The 16,596-nt window shown below is 59.1% G+C and overlaps 1 protein-coding gene across 1 annotated transcript in view; it reads left to right on the top strand.

Annotated features, from left to right (window-relative positions):
- CCDC88C (coiled-coil domain containing 88C) overlaps nt 1-16,596 on the top strand; it is a 112,089-nt gene that overhangs the window by 55,198 nt on the left and 40,295 nt on the right. Inside the window, exons 6-13 of the mRNA XM_054715455.1 lie at nt 802-885; nt 3,512-3,652; nt 4,064-4,248; nt 4,967-5,048; nt 5,383-5,541; nt 12,302-12,448; nt 13,091-13,235; nt 16,005-16,189. Coding sequence (XP_054571430.1) covers nt 802-885; nt 3,512-3,652; nt 4,064-4,248; nt 4,967-5,048; nt 5,383-5,541; nt 12,302-12,448; nt 13,091-13,235; nt 16,005-16,189 — 1,128 coding nt within the window. The remainder of the gene's footprint in view (nt 1-801; nt 886-3,511; nt 3,653-4,063; nt 4,249-4,966; nt 5,049-5,382; nt 5,542-12,301; nt 12,449-13,090; nt 13,236-16,004; nt 16,190-16,596) is intronic.

The raw sequence follows: 16,596 nt of genomic DNA on the forward strand, positions 1-16,596 counted from the left end.
TGAGGTAGGAGGGAAGCTGCCTTCAGCCCAACATGACACGTCCCGGCTTCCTGAGAGAAGGGGCCACTCAGTAGGTGGCAGCCGATTCTAGTCCCGGGGCACCTGTGGCAAGAAGCAGGTGGAGATTCCTCAGCCCAGGGTGCCCTTAGCAAACCGTACCCAGTATGGGGACACCTCGAGCAAAGAGCAGCAGCTACACACAGCCCGGCCGCATCTGCCCCACCCCCGGTGACTTCCTGTACTGTCTGCGGCTGCTCGCACAGCACGAGGCAGGCTGAGACTAAGCGGCCCGCGGACTCCGATGTTTTCACCATCCAGCCCTTTGAAGACAACGTTTGTCGCCATCTGGCTTACACCAGGTGGTCTTGATCTTTACTTGTTTAAGAATCAATGGAGCTTGTTTAACGTGCAGATTTCTGTGTTTCATCCCCCATGTCTCCAACCCGATGGGGCTTTTTAAGAACAAGCAGCCCAGGTGATTCTGATGTAGGTGATCGGAGCAACTTGCAATCGAGAGAAACCTCAGTCTAGAGCAGCGGTCGGCAAACTGTGACTCGCGAGCCATATGCGGCTCACTGTTGACTAATGAGTTTGCCGACCACTGCTCTAGAGCAAGCATGTCAAACTCGCCCGCTGCTCTAGAGAAACCTCAGCCTGAGGGGCGGTGGGGACGTCAAATTCTTGGTTACAAAGGAGGAAGCCAGGGGCTGGTGGGCAGGTCACTGGGAAACTCTGTGGCTGTGGTGGGCTCCGGTTGCCTCGCTCGAAAATTGCTCCCATTAACATGCGTCACCCCCGCAGTGCGAGAGGAAAGAGGAGTTTATCGACAGAATCAAACAGCTGGACATCGAGACCCAGGCCGGGATCGTGGCCCACATCCAGGAGGTAGGTGTGTGGCTGGCTCCGTGGGGCTCAGCTGTGGACCCCCACTCCCGTGTCAGCCAGGAGGCAGGCTCTCTCCACCCAGGAGGAGTTGAAAGACGACGTCACCCATTTAGTGATTTTACTAATTTTAAGTTTCCGATACCACAGAAATACTGAACCTGTTTGGAAAGGTAGTTGTTAGCAAGCTAAAGTAAAATGGGGGTAAGAATTTGAAGAGAGAAAAAAATGTAAGACACCTCAGTCAAGTCGTCTTTTGCCTCCTCTTCTGGCCTAATATGGACTCAGACTATTTTTAAGTGCTGTCAGGGGTTTGGACTCAGAGTTTGATTTGCAGGCCCTGAAAATACATCCTGGCACGTGTCGCCCTGCTTCACACGGTTGAGCGTCACGGAGAAAGGCTCTCCGTGTCTGTCAGTGACGTGGCAGAGACACGGCTGCCACCCCCTGGGCAGTGAGAAACCAGCACGTCCCAGAAGGGCTGACCCCTGGGGTGGGGTCGGGAGGACTCGGCACTGAGGACAGTCCCTCTGCCGTGGAGCTTGGCAGCGGTGGTCACGTCGGAAGTGGTTTCCCTGGAAACCGGGCCGGTGGGGGCAGGCACCGACCTGGAAGTTTATTTCCCTGACATCCTCCCCCCTCCCTCCAGAGGAAGCCGTGTATGATTTAGTTACCTTAGGACCGTGGTCGGCAAACTCATTAGTCAGCAGAGCCAAATATCAACAGTACGACGATTAAAATTTCTTTTGAGAGCCAAATTTTTTAAACTTAAACTTCTTCTAATGCCACTTCTTCAAAATAGACTCGCCCAGGCCGTGGTATTTTGTGGAAGAGCCACACTCAAGGGGCCAAAGAGCCGCATGTGGCTCGCGAGCCGCGGTTTGCCGACCACGGCCTTAGGAGAAGTGGTTCAGCCTTCAGTCTCATTGGACAGCTGAGATAAAGGCATGGAAAAGGCATGAGCAGGAGCACATAGGAGCAGGTGTGTGACCGGCAGGGGCAGCCGCACACAGCTCCCCAGGCCGGCACCGGGGCCAGGCTGGGCTGATGGGTCCCCAGCCTCCAGGCGCCATGGGGTGATGGGCTCTGAGTCGGCGCTGGAGCCAGAGGTGGAAGCGGCTTGTCGCAGTCGAGGGGAAATCCGCATTGTCCTAAACACACTTAGCCATTCGTGACGGTGAGTGGCCGCCTGAGAACCATTCTGCTTTTCGTTTTCCTGGTGTGTCCACGTGTTTTGAAAATGGACGTGTCCGGGGACTAGGTCTTCGCCACTCCGTGCCTTCCCTGCTCAGCCAGTGGGATATTTAAAATGAAAGGGGGTGGAGTGCAGCCCTGAGTCCTGAGTGGTTATCAGATTCGGGGCTGGCTGTGGGGACTGGGCTTCAGGATTAGTTGGGTGCTTCTCAGACATTCAGGGGCCCGGCCCCACAGGAGACCCCCCGAGTCAGCATCGGGGGAGGGGGAGGGGCACCATGAGCCTTTAATTAAAGCTGCTCGCGGGGCCGACGTGCCGCTGGGGTTGTGTCCCGGGATCCCCTTTCCAGACATAAGAGGCCTTTCCCAAGCACTGGGATGGAGCGGCCTCCAGCCAGCCTGAGTCCCGGAGCCCGGCCTTTAGGGTGCCTGGTACCATGGGCTGAGATTTCTCCGAATCCTCCGAGAGCTGCCGAACCCGACTTTTCCCTCTGTGACGTGGGGAGAGAGCTAAGGAAACGGTGTCATTTGAGGAACCGAACGGCCCTGATTTCTTGTTGTGGGGTGGTGTGTTTTTGTTGTTTTTTTTAAATTATTTCCTACCTCCATTTACTTCTCTGGAAAATGGAAGAACTTTTTTTCAGTGCACCTTGCACCTCACTGAGCAGATTTCCGTTTGTTTCCCCCTTTGAGGCCCGAGTGCACCAACACTCACCTTCCCACTCTGAGAGGACGAGGCCTGGACACAGACCTGCCTCCTCTGGCTGGTCGGGGGGGTCCGGGTGAGAAGGGCCGGCGGGCAGGCGGTGGAGAGGCTGCCCGGCGAGGGCCTGGCGGGAAGGGGAAAGCCAGGTGGGCCCGTGTGGCCTGTGGGGATGAGAAACAGGTTCACCTGAACATTATTTTAGGTTATGAAACATTTCCCCGGAAAATAACCTGAGATTGTTACGTACCCACCATTCGGACATGAGCGTTTTAATATTGTGCCCTCTTTGCATTCCGTTTTAAGGAATAAGACGCTATGCCTCTCCTCACCCGCCCTCTCCCACTCCCAAGGCCTACCTCCTTTGTGTGATAGATGGATGGTGCTCGACTGAAAACACCTGAGGACAGTCTGGGGAATGACTACCCTGTAGGGAGAGCTTCTGGGGTTACAGTCGGCCTCCTCTGAACGAGCGTGACAGCAGCAGTGGTTTGTGTGCGTGAAGAACGCGGCTGCAGAGAGTGTGGCTGCGCTTGCTAAGGACCCTCCCTCCCCGCCTCCCCGCCTGCCACGGAAGCTTCGTGGCTGAGGTTAATGTCAGTGAGATGGGTCGGCTGTGGCAGAGTCTGCCTGGGCCCCCGAGGCGTGGCCTTGGGGGGTGGGTGCTCGCAGGGACCCCCGCAGCTGCTCCCTGCCCGGCCTCTGCAGCCCCGGACCCGTGTGTGCCCTCAGGTGACCCACAACCAGGAGAACGTGTTTGACCTGCAGTGGCTGGAGGTTCCGGACGTGGCCCCGGAGGAGCTGGAGGCCCTCTCGAGGAACATGGTGTTTCACCTCAGGAGGCTCATAGATGATCGCGATGAGTGCAGGGAGGTGGGTTTGCCTGGTGGGCAGGGCAGGGAGGGGCTTGGGCCTGGGGCCCGAGTTACGGGCCGCGCTCCTCATCCTGACTCTTGCTCTCAAGCCTCTCTTTCTCTCTTGTTCCAGTTTCCGTGGGGGCGGGACGTGGGCACTTTCCCTGCAGGGCGCCGTCCCCTCCAGACACCTGCGTGAGGATCGAAGTTGGGTGTGGGGACCCTGCTCCATTCACGCCCCTTTCGGTCTCACTAAATATATCCTCGCTTTTTAAAAACTCACACCACCTATCTCCCGCCTCCCCCCTGGTCTTGCAGTACCGACTGACATCTTTTACTTCCGTGTTTTGGTCCTTCTCACCAAGTTCCAGGGCGGGCACTGTGCCAGGCACAGGAGCACGCCGGTGAGAGCCCTCTCTGCCCGCCGCAGCTGATCGTGGACCTGACTCAGGAGCGGGACTACCTCCAGGCGCAGCAGCCGCCCAGCCCCCTCAGGTCCTCCAGCGCCGAGTCCACGCCCAGCCCCACCAGCAGCCTCTCCAGCGAGGACAGGCAGCACCTGGCCGTGGAGCTGGCGGACACCAAGGCCAGGCTGCGCCGCGTCCGGCAGGAGCTGTGAGTCCCCCGTCACCCGTTCTCTCTGCTCTTGGGTCGTGTGTCACCAACACATTCCTAACACGTGGTTCACTGCCAGGCGATGCAGCAAACAGGGGAGCTCTGGCCAGCGCCCCGGAGTGCAGGCTCTGCTCCGAGCTGAGGCCCCGTTTGGCCGTGGCTAGTCCACTCCGCCCTGGGGCCTGCACAGGAGGGGTTCTGCTGGGCCTTCAGGGCTCCTGCCAGTCCAGACATCACAGCCAGAGCAGCAGCCTGCTCTTCACCCTCGGGCCCAGGGTGGGGGTTGCATGGCCACACACCTGTGTGTGTGCTTGGGTGGAGGGAGGATGAGTCTCGCCCCGCATGGCGAGCCTGTTCCCTCTTTCCTGCAGCTGTGATGTCACTTGCCTGTCATCTCGGGAGCTGCCCGCCTTCACGTCCCCGCCAGTGGGCCTCGCTGCCTGCCTGGCTGTGGAGGGGCGCAGGGGCTCCTGGGGTCTCCTTCCCTGTCCCGCACCCGCAGAGGAAAGCTCAGTGTCGGGCGGGTGTAGTCCGAGAGCAGGCATTGAAAACGTAAAAATGGCATTGGAGTCGGGAGCGATTTGCGAGCCCCACGTGCAGACGCCCTCCTCACGCCCAGAAGCCAGGTCCCCGTTCCTCTCCCGCCGTGGTCTCCCAGGAGGTGGGCTTTCCGGGTGCTTCTGAGGAAGCCCTCACCACGTCCTCCCATCGCCCCCAGGGAGGAGAAGACGGAGCAGCTGGCGGACACCCGGCATGAGGTGGATCAGCTGGTGCTGGAGCTGCAGAAAGTCAAGCAGGAGGTGAGTGGGAAGCCTGTCGTGTGTGGAGGGGGCGAGGGGCCAGGACGCCCCAGTAACCATGGCCCGAGGTCCAGGAATGTAACCGCGGGACCTTCCAACAAAGGCCTGGTTCCTTCCCGCTCAAAACAACGCTGCCTGAGAGCCCGTTGTCCTGAGAGTTGCTGTGGGGATGACGTGTTTTAGTGACAGCGTGCGGGGCCCCCGCGGTGGCCTGCACATGGAGCCGCTCGGCCGCCAGGACCTGGCTTCTCCCGGGGCTGCAGGGACTTGGCGCCTTTCCCCCCAGCCCGGAGGGTGCCCTGAGCTAGGCTCCCTGCCTCTGCCCACCTCCCAGAACATCCAGCTGGCGGCCAGCGCCCGGTCTGCTCGCGCCTACCTCGACGAGCTGGACTCGCTGCGGGAGAAGGGGAGCCGCGTGGAGAGGCTGGAGATGGAGCTGATGCGCTTCAGGGAGAAGCTGAAGGACGCGGACTTCTACAAAGCCCGCATGGAGGTGAGCTGGAGCCGGGCCGGCGGCCCGCGGCGCTCCTGTCCTGGAGGAGCGGGAGGAGCTGCGATGCTTCCCCAGCTGCCCTTGCACCCAGGCCTGTCTGCGTGACCCCTGGGCCTCCCTCTGTTAGTGGCAGGAATAGGGTCGGGAATAGGGTTGGAGGGCCCTGATTCTTTTAGGATTTTTCCTTCTCCTACTTCATGCCACAATGATGACCTTTCTAGTCACAAATTTTTTAATTTTTTTTTTTAAGACTTGTAATTTCTGTGGCTAAATCTTGCCAGGACTGTTCCCTCATCTATAAGACAGAGATCATTGTACTAGTTCATGAGGTTTATACAATGGAAGAGGTAAGATACCTGGTATAGGGGCACGTCCCATAGTAAGCTCTCAGTGGCATAGCCTACTCGGATCCCGAGGTTATGAGTCCATTCAGGGGAGGGTGTCAGGGCTGAGGCAGGGATTCTGGTGCTTTGACCACTCACCTAGACTGCTCCAGGTCATCAGTGGGTTCCAGATCCCTCTCTTCCAAGGGTTTGGGAACTTTGCCCCCTTTGCAGGTCCCAGGGTTTAGAGGCAGTTTGAGGTCCCGGGGCCCCGTGGCGGCAGGTGTGCTTGGGGCAGGCCGTTTGGCCGGAGACCTCAGCGTGCTCTCCTGCTGCAGACGGGCCCTGAGGTCCCTGGGCCCCGTGGCGGCAGGTTGGAGATGGCTGTCTGTACCTCCGACCTACTCAGGGTGTGTCTTTCCCCAGGAATGTCGGGGACACACTCGCCCTTACCCCCCTTGGAGAAGGCGCCCTGGGTGCTGGGCCAAGGCAGCCTGGCCCGGGCGGGGTGGGGGTGGGAGGCCGCGCTCGGCTTTGTCCTGGAAACGGTCCGCTGTCCCTGCTGGTGGTGAAGGGCGTCAGTCCGCAGCACAGACAGGTTCCGGGACCCGGGGCACTCCCTCGCCGGAAGTGCCACAGGTGGGAGGGTCGCAGACCGTCACGTACAGGCTCCCCCAGACCTCTGCCTCCGCAGCCCTCCTGCACACCGGGACCTGCGGCAGCCCCCACACCTCACCCCGATGCTGTCCCGTGGATGGGGGTGCGTGTCGGGACCAGTGCCAGCTGCCTTGCTCAGTCACGCAGACACGGCTACTGTCTTGTGTTCCAGACAGTCTACCCACGAGTACTCATCTGTATCACCTCACTCTCAGGCCCTGAGCTCCCCTCCCACAGCACCCCTCAGCCTTACAACCAACTCCTACTCGGCCTTCAAAACCCAGCTGGAGTTGCCCCCTCTGAGAAGTGCTTGCAGCTCCACTCTGTGAGTCAGATGCTCAGGCTCCCCAAGTGCCCACTCTGAGGCAACACGGAGCTGGCCTGTCCCCCCCCGCAGGCTAGTCCTGTGTGGCCCAAGCCCCGCGCTGGGAGCGCCTGGGCTTTTGGAGGGTTTCGCGTGGGAACTCCTTTTCCGTGTTCTCACCTTTCATGCCTCTGGGTGATACGGCAATACTTTTCATAACGATTAATAATTTTTCTATCCCATTAGTAATGCCTTAGGCCTGGCCGGTTTGGCTCAGTGGATAGAGCGTCGGCCTGCGGACCAAAGGGTCCCGGGTTCAATTGGGTCAAGGGCATGTATACCTCCATAGCAGGCTCCTCCCCAGCCTGGGCCCTGGTCTGGGCACGTGCAGGAGGCAACCAGTCGATGTGTTCCTCTCACATCGATGTTTCTGTCTAGGGAACTCCCTTTCACTCTCCCTAAATAAAAAAATCAATGGAAAAATATCCTCGGGTGAGGAGTAACAACAACAAAAACAAAATAAAAAGTTAGTAATGCCTTAAATTTTGCATTTGTTTAATGAGTTAAAGAGAAATCGTGTGGTTCATGGAGCCCAGGCCAGGGTAGAGAGTGAGCCACACTGTTCTCGGAGGCCCGTGTGCCAGGGCCCAGGGAGCAGTGAGGACGGTGCTGCGCACACGTCCTTCGATCGCGGTGGTTCAACAGCCCTGCAGCTGTGCACAGGCCTCCTGTCAGCCCTGCAGACTGTGCACAGGCCTCCTGTCAGCCCTGCAGCTGTGCACAGGCCTCCTGTCAGCCCTGCAGCTGTGCACAGGCCTCCTGTCAGCCCTGCAGCTGTGCACAGGCCTCCTGTCAGCCCTGCAGACTGTGCACAGGCCTCCTGTCAGCCCTGCACACTGTGCACAGGCCTCCTGTCAGCCCTGCAGCTGTGCACAGGCCTCCTGTCAGCCCTGCAGCTGTGCACAGGCCTCCTGTCAGCCCTGCAGACTGTGCACAGGCCTCCTGTCAGCCCTGCACACTGTGCACAGGCCTCCTGTCAGCCCTGCACACTGTGCACAGGCCTCCTGTCAGCCCTGCAGCTGTGCACAGGCCTCCTGTCAGCCCTGCAGACTGCACAGGCCTCCTGTCAGCCCTGCAGACTGTGCACAGGCCTCCTGTCAACCCTGCAGCTGTGCACAGGCCTCCTGTCAGCCCTGCAGCTGTGCACAGGCCTCCTGTCAGCCCTGCAGACTGTGCACAGGCCTCCTGTCAGCCCTGCAGCTGTGCACAGGCCTCCTGTCAGCCCTGCAGCTGTGCACAGGCCTCCTGTCAGCCCTGCAGACTGTGCACAGGCCTCCTGTCAGCCCTGCAGACTGTGCACAGGCCTCCTGTCAACCCTGCAGCTGTGCACAGGCCTCCTGTCAGCCCTGCAGACTGTGCACAGGCCTCCTGTCAGCCCTGCAGACTGTGCACAGGCCTCCTGTCAGCCCTGCAGACTGTGCACAGGCCTCCTGTCAGCCCTGCAGCTGTGCACAGGCCTCCTGTCAGCCCTGCAGACTGTGCACAGGCCTCCTGTCAGCCCTGCAGACTGTGCACAGGCCTCCTGTCAACCCTGCAGCTGTGCACAGGCCTCCTGTCAGCCCTGCAGACTGTGCACAGGCCTCCTGTCAGCCCTGCAGACTGTGCACAGGCCTCCTGTCAGCCCTGCAGACTGTGCACAGGCCTCCTGTCAGCCCTGCAGACTGTGCACAGGCCTCCTGTCAGCCCTGCAGCTGTGCACAGGCCTCCTGTCAGCCCTGCAGCTGTGCACAGGCCTCCTGTCAGCCCTGCAGACTGTGCACAGGCCTCCTGTCAGCCCTGCACACTGTGCACAGGCCTCCTGTCAGCCCTGCACACTGTGCACAGGCCTCCTGTCAGCCCTGCAGCTGTGCACAGGCCTCCTGTCAGCCCTGCAGACTGTGCACAGGCCTCCTGTCAGCCCTGCAGACTGTGCACAGGCCTCCTGTCAACCCTGCAGCTGTGCACAGGCCTCCTGTCAGCCCTGCAGCTGTGCACAGGCCTCCTGTCAGCCCTGCAGACTGTGCACAGGCCTCCTGTCAGCCCTGCAGCTGTGCACAGGCCTCCTGTCAGCCCTGCAGCTGTGCACAGGCCTCCTGTCAGCCCTGCAGACTGTGCACAGGCCTCCTGTCAGCCCTGCAGACTGTGCACAGGCCTCCTGTCAACCCTGCAGCTGTGCACAGGCCTCCTGTCAGCCCTGCAGACTGTGCACAGGCCTCCTGTCAGCCCTGCAGACTGTGCACAGGCCTCCTGTCAGCCCTGCAGACTGTGCACAGGCCTCCTGTCAGCCCTGCAGCTGTGCACAGGCCTCCTGTCAGCCCTGCAGACTGTGCACAGGCCTCCTGTCAGCCCTGCAGACTGTGCACAGGCCTCCTGTCAACCCTGCAGCTGTGCACAGGCCTCCTGTCAGCCCTGCAGACTGTGCACAGGCCTCCTGTCAGCCCTGCAGACTGTGCACAGGCCTCCTGTCAGCCCTGCAGACTGTGCACAGGCCTCCTGTCAGCCCTGCAGCTGTGCACAGGCCTCCTGTCAGCCCTGCAGACTGTGCACAGGCCTCCTGTCAGCCCTGCAGACTGTGCACAGGCCTCCTGTCAGCCCTGCAGCTGTGCACAGGCCTCCTGTCAGCCCTGCACACTGTGCACAGGCCTCCTGTCAGCCCTGCAGCTGTGCACAGGCCTCCTGTCAGCCCTACAGCTGTGCACAGGCCTCCTGTCAGCCCTGCAGCTGTGCACAGGCCTCCTGTCAGCCCTGCAGACTGTGCACAGGCCTCCTGTCAGCCCTGCAGCTGTGCACAGGCCTCCTGTCAGCCCTGCACACTGTGCACAGGCCTCCTGTCAGCCCTGCAGACTGTGCACAGGCCTCCTGTCAGCCCTGCAGCTGTGCACAGGCCTCCTGTCAGCCCTGCACACTGTGCACAGGCCTCCTGTCAGCCCTGCAGCTGTGCACAGGCCTCCTGTCAGCCCTGCAGACTGTGCACAGGCCCGGTCGGCCCTGCTCCACCAGGTGTTCCGTGTGCACCTCGAGCCCCCGAGGGGAGGGACAGGGTCTTAAGCGACTGCATGCCTGGGGCCTGGCGCACACAAGGCACTTGGTAGTCACTACACAAGGACAGACCCATCTCCCAGCAATGAAAAGACTGGAAATCTGGGGAGAAGGACCAGGGAAAGGTCACGAGGTTTTGTCTCCTTCCGAATGGTGACGCTTGGGGTGTGATTGGCCGAGGACGGTTCCCCTCCACTTGGGGACCAGCCATCAGGCCTGGCCTGTGACTTCCTAAACGTGGCCCCTCAGCTGTTCGCTGGGCTGGGTCTAGCCTTTAAATAGCCTCGGGGTTCAGTTGGGGTCAGGCCCTCAGGGGGCAGGCTGGCTGTGGGCAGCTGCAGGTGTGTGGCTCCTCCCCCGTCCAGGCCAAGCCCTTTGCCAGCTTCAGGACTCTGGCACGGCTTCTTGCGGTCTGGTCTCTCCCTTCCGAGGTGGCAGGGTGCGCACAGCAAGTTTAGATATTTCTGGCGTCGAACACCCGGCGACGTTTATACCACCAGAAAACGGAAACTTATTTGAATAGTAGCTATAGGATCACTTTGTTCCACGCAGTATTCTGCTGCTGGACACTGTCCATCCCCGCTCATGGTCCATCCAAGTCTTGCAGGGCCCAACTCACTTGCCACCTCCGATTCCCCCTCATGGCGTGATTCAGCTGACAGGCATCATTGAACACTTCTGGGAGGCCCACAAGGGCAGAAAGGGAGGAGTCCGGCCCTGCGGGTCTAGCCTGCGGGGGGGGGGGGGACAGGCCAGCTCCGTGTTGCCTCAGAGTGGGCACTTGGGGAGCCTGAGCATCTGACTCACAGAGTGGAGCTGCAAGCACTTCTCAGAGGGGGCAACTCCAGCTGGGTTTTGAAGGCCGAGTAGGAGTTGGTTGTAAGGCTGAAGGGGCAGGCTGTGCTGTGGGAGCTCAGGCCTGAGAGTGTGGTGATGTAGATGAGTACTGGTGGGTAGACTGGCTGGAACACAAGGTGAGAATGCTGGGGGCCGCGGCCAACGAGGGAGAGCCGCGCCTCCTTCCTGCTTGTGGCCCTCCATGGGCTCCAGCTCACATCACTGAGAGTAGTCTGAGCTTCTTCCTCTCCCTCTCTGCCCCCCCCCGCCCCGCCCCCACCCTGGGGCTCCGTAAGAGAACACATGTCTGGAGCTCTCCAGCTGAGTTCAAGCCCCAGCTTCACCCCTCACTGGCTTTATGACTTGGGGTTCATTCCTTAATTGACCCACGGCAGCCTCTTCGTGTGTAGAAAGGAACTGTCCCTGCCTCCCCCTCGGGGCGGCTGTGAAGAGTGAATGTGCAAGGACAGAGGGCACCCAGTGCAGGGCTGGGGATGGGCAGAGAGACGGTGCCCAGGTGAATCCAGGGTCAGTGAGCCAGCCCTTCCTGCTGCCAGGCCTTGATCAGAACTGTGTCCACTGATGGGAGGTCCACGGCTTCCCTTCTGCCGAGAATCTTGGGTTCTGGCCCCTGCAGGGAAATGAACACGAGGTGGAAAAGCAGCAGCTACTGCCCACTCCCAGGCGCTAGAACCCATGAGTGGGGCCAGCCTTGGAGAACTGCCCACTGAGAGCAACGGTCACATCCCATGTGTGCGTGTTCCCCAACTGTGAAGGCATTCAGGGGAGACTCAGCCCCCTACGACACCGAGTGGTTCTGGGAGGGCTCCTGGGGCGGGAGCAGAAATGAGGGGAAAGAGCTGAATGGCTCCCCCATGTGTGCTGGGCACTGGGACAGGAGTAAGTCCAGCAGACTCCTCCCGTGAGGGGGCCTGTGAGGGACCCAGCATGTGTCCCACACCCAGCATGTGTCTGACACCCAGAGGCCCATAGTATTGTTAGTTGTGTCTTAGCCCTCACGTCCAGGAAACTGCCGAGAGCTGTTTTTCTAAGAGGACGTGTGTGAACTGTTCAAATAGGAACTGTGTGTTGAACAATAGCTCACCCGGATAGCCGTTTATTTCCAGGACCCAGATCAGAGGAGTGACTATTGAATTGAGAGGCCTAGACTCAGCCCTCAAATCTGGGACAGACTCTTAGCCCCGCCCCTTCCTTGGTAAGCGAAGTCGCAAACCTGTCAGCAGGCGCACTCGTCCAATAGACAAGGCTGTACATGTGAGACACGCTGACGCCAGGGCTGGCAGAGAGTAGACGCTGAAGAAGTGTTCCCTTCCCAAATTTAAATAGTGTCTTGATTCAGAGATTTTTTTTCCATAGAGAAAGCGCACCTGGCCTGGCCTAATGGAGAGGGGGCAGGGGCCCAAAAGCGGAGACAGAACGTCCCGCGGCAGCAGGGTGACCCCGAGGTGGCAGGTGTGGGTCCAGATGCCTGGAGGACGCTGTCCTCAGGAACCAGGGGCCTAGGTGTCTGATGGTTCTCGTGTGTGTGTTTGCTGACCAGGAGCTGAGAGAAGACAATTTCACTTTGATTGATACCAAGTCCATCCTGGAGGAACAGCTGGCGGCTGCTCGGGCCCGGGTCGACAAACTGTACGAGCTGGAGAAGGAGAACCTGCAGCTGAAATCAAAGCTGCACGACCTGGAGTTGGTAGGACGAGTTGTTGTCCTCGCGTGTAACCACCGATGGGGCAGCTGCAGGTTCATGCGGTGCCCCTCTCGGATGTTCTGCTGCGGGGCTGGGGCTGCTGCCGGCACAGCGACCCGCTGACTGCGGAGGGTTGCTTGCCAAGCTCACCAGCTTGAGGGGACACCACTTAAGACCCTCAAAACAGACAGGGCCTGACTTGTGTTGCTTTTCTGTAAGGATGGTTGTACCTGGGTGTGTTTTGCAAAAAAGGGTCTCGGCTGGCATTTGGGGTGTGGGTTGAGCTGTGATTTGGGAGTCCTTACGGCCTTTCCAAGACATGTTAAACCTGCTAAGGGGCCACAGAGCTGCCCGTCATCCTATTACTTGCTTGAAAGCCCTGTGCTGTACGCCACTTTGTTCAGACACCACTCAGAGACGTTGGGCGTCTTCATCACCTAGGGCACTGGGTCAGCGTGTGTTTAGTGGCTCTAGGTCTCCCAGCTGGGCCCTGTGTTGGAGTCACTTCTGTGCAGCGGTGTTTTTGGAAGTGAGCAGGTGCATGGAGGCCCTTCATCCTGGGGAATGGGGGTGTGTGCACGGGGGCGGGGCCTGTCCAGAGGGTGGCAGTGGGGCATGCTCACCCCTCCCCTCTTCCTGCACTAGGACCGGGACACAGACAAGAAGCGCATTGAGGAGCTGCTGGAAGAGAACATGGTCCTCGAGATTGCACAGAAGCAGAGCATGAACGAGTCCGCCCACCTGGGCTGGGAGCTGGAGCAGCTCTCCAAGAATGCAGACCTGTCAGACGGTAGGCAGCAGCCCCTGGGGCCTGGGAGCCAGGCTGGTTGTGAGTTCTCCCTCATCCAGTAAGCTGAGCCCTTGGCTCTGAATCTCATGTGTGAGCCCATCCTCACCCCAAGTGAATAGGGTTTTATTCAAGGGCCATTTGGAGCTGTTTCATTGCAATTCTACCCAAGGGGAACATGGAGGGTCTGGCAGCCGTGAAGTCAAGACGAACTACAAAGTAAGTTGCCAGATTTCTCAGCTCCCACGAGGACAGTCCCAGGAGCTTCCAGATGACAGCACACTGACACCCAGGGGATGTCTTAGAACTGTCCGAGGGGGGTTGAAAGCTCTGGATGGCAGGAGCCTTCCCCAGAGGTCACAAACCTCCAGTATCACTAACCCTGGGCATGATTTCCTCCGTTCATCTCATAATCGGGCAGATGGGTGCAGTCTGTTCTCTGTCTCCCTGGGCAGGGGCTGCTAAGTGTCTCCTTCTCACTCCCTCTTGTGCGTGCCCCCTCACAGCCCCCAGAGGAGGTGTGGGGTTGGCCAGGGGAAGATGGGTGGCGAGGCAGGCAGTGCACCCGGCAAACAAGTAGCCAGTTCCTGTGCTCAGCATCATCACATGTGCACCTGAGTGCAGGAGGGCCTTGGGCTGGTTTTGTGGGTGGGGGAGGTGCTGCTTTTCCCATTCTGATCCACATTCCTAAGCATCATGGGGAGGCTGTTGAAAGCAGCTGGGTATTCCTTCTCTTCAAGGGTTGCCATCGGTTCCAAACCTAAAACCAGTTCATTGAACTCTGAATCTGTGTGAGAAGTCAGTTCTTTCTGTGGTTTGGTGTCTCAGCACTCCTGGGACCAAGGGTGGGCAAATCAGAGATCCCTGCTTTGGGAGTTCAGGTTCATGGGGAGGACACTGCCGCCTGGTGGAAGGCAGGAGTGGTGCCGGCTGGCAGGGACCTCTCAGACCTCATGTTTCTGTGAGAGACCAGGGAGGCTGGGGGGTTGGCCAGCCTCCCTGACTCAGGCACTCTGTGTAGTTTGTGAGCTCTTTCAGGTGGCTTCTTGAGTCAGAAAGGCCTGGCTTCAAGTCCTGGCTCCTCCACCTGTTAGCCAGGTGACCTCTTTTAAACCTCAGTTTTCTTATCTGCAAAATGGGAGTAGTGAAGCTGCCTCACAGGATTCCTAGGCGTATATCGTGAGAGGAGACAGTGAAGCGTTACATTGTGCCTGGCCCACGGGACACCAACAAAGGGTGGCTGTCCTCATCGTCCTTGTTGAATTAAAAGATCCCCATTGCTCCGGATGTTGGGGTGCTTGTGAGCACAGCACCCAGTAGAGAACCATTGGTTGTTTTCCCAATATACTGTTGTGTCACCTCAAGAGCCACTGAGGAAATGAGGCTGGTCATCAATTCCATTGTTGCACTTGGAGATCCTTCGCAGTTACTTTCCATGATACAGAGCTTCAGTGAGAGGCAATGAGCTAGTCTGGGGGTGGGCGGTGGTGCTAGTTGCAGGACAGTGGGAAGGCATCTAATGCCACAGAACCATACGCTTACAAATGCTTAAAACGGTGAACTCTGTGTTATGTAATATTTCATCCCAGTTCTTAAAACTTATTTTAAAGCTAATGCTGCAAAGGTGCCACCTGCATGAGCACAGGGTGTGACTTAGTGGAGTTTTAGGCTTTCAGTGTCATTGGTCACCTTGTCAGGATGAGGCCTTTGGCGTGTTTCCACGTGTTGACAGCAGTCGTGTTGGTCTGTGGTGTGTGCAGAGCTGGAGTTGGGCCACGGAGGTTCGTGTGCTCCACCGCTGAGCTGCCTGCTGCTTGGGGTCTTCAGTCTGTCCTGGCTTCTTGGGTCTGTGCGGCTCTCCTTGGCGGGCGATGGGAACGTCCACTTCAGGTGCTGCGGTGACATCCGGCGTCCCCGCTAGGTCCTTCCAGCCCCGCGGGGGTGAACAGGAAGCAGGTGGGGTGCAGCCCTAGGAGCAGTGCAGTGGGATAAGGCTCCCAGGGCTGAGGATGTGGGCCTGGAGGGACAGGTGAGGGAGCACCCCGACCCCTCATCCATTCATTCCCCTACAGTCAGGCCCCTGCTTGTGTCAGGAAGGGGCCGAGATCTCCCATTCTTTTCGGGTCTCTGCTTCTTTTCTGTTCCGTGTTCAAGCTGTTTAAAAGCAAAGGAGAAAATCTGCCTTCCTTTGTCTTTAGCTTACGTTGATCTCGCTTAGCCTTTTTCAAGCAATTTAGATATACTGTCTGATTCTTTTTTCAATGCAATTGTGAACGTACAAACTGAAATCTCTGTCCGACGGCCCTGTCCAGGGCTGGTAAGTACTGGGCATACTTGCCCCAGAGCCTCTACCACCTGCAGACATACTGGTCAATTATCACGCCCCCCACAGCCTTAGCTGAGCCACCCAGACCCCCACCACTCTGAGGGCTGGCACAGAAAACGAACGCCATCTCTTTGCCATCTCTGTTAGTCTCTGAAATCCTTGACTTGAGGATCAGGTTAGAACTTGGTAAAAAGTGGTTCCAGCACTTTTACCATCTTGAGGATTTGCATTGGCCTCTCCACCGTCACCTTCTTTCTTCTTAAGCTCTGGGTTGCTTCCCTACCAGGCCCCAGCTGAGGCAGCAGAGGGGCCTTAACCGCCTGAGGAGCCCTCAGGTGCCGACAGCAACAGCACCCTGTGAACAAGGGAGGGCACCCAGCCGACCATCCCAGGCCCCTCAGACCTAGGGCTCGGGGTGGTGGCCCTGACCCACCTTTGCTCTTCAGCCTCCAGGAAGTCGTTTGTGTTTGAGCTGAATGAGTGCGCCTCCAGCCGCATCCTGAAGCTGGAGAAGGAGAACCAGAGCCTTCAGAGCACCATCCAGGGGCTGCGGGACGCCTCCCTGGCTCTGGAGGAGAGCAGCCTCAAGTGCGGGGAGCTGGAGAAGGAGAACCAGCAGCTCAGCACGAAGGTAACGGTGCGGAAGATACGGGCAGGCCGGTGGCCCGGTGGAGCAGCCCGGTGTCGGGGAGGATGCCAGCTGGGAGAAACGCGGAATGCGGGGCAGCCAGTTATGGTAGCGGGACACGAGTCCTCATGCAGCAGAGTCCCGAGACAGCATGACGTGTCCCTGCAGCAGTGCGACCGGACACGAGGGACGTCTGTGTGTCTCGTTGCCATCACCTGAGCAATGGGCATGACCCCTCAGCCCCCTGCCTCTCGGGCCCCGCCCCTGCTTCCTCTCTGCATCGGTTCCCTGTAGGAAACCATGGCCGTCCTGCTGGAGCCCTCGGGACGCCTGTGTTGGCTCCGAGTCCTGGTGGAAGGAAGGGCCGCCGTTCCCACACCAGAGCTGTCCTGTGTCGGGTACCAGGAGCC

The sequence above is a fragment of the Eptesicus fuscus genome, chromosome 5, assembly GCF_027574615.1.
Source record: "Eptesicus fuscus isolate TK198812 chromosome 5, DD_ASM_mEF_20220401, whole genome shotgun sequence".
NCBI lineage: Eukaryota > Metazoa > Chordata > Mammalia > Chiroptera > Vespertilionidae > Eptesicus > Eptesicus fuscus.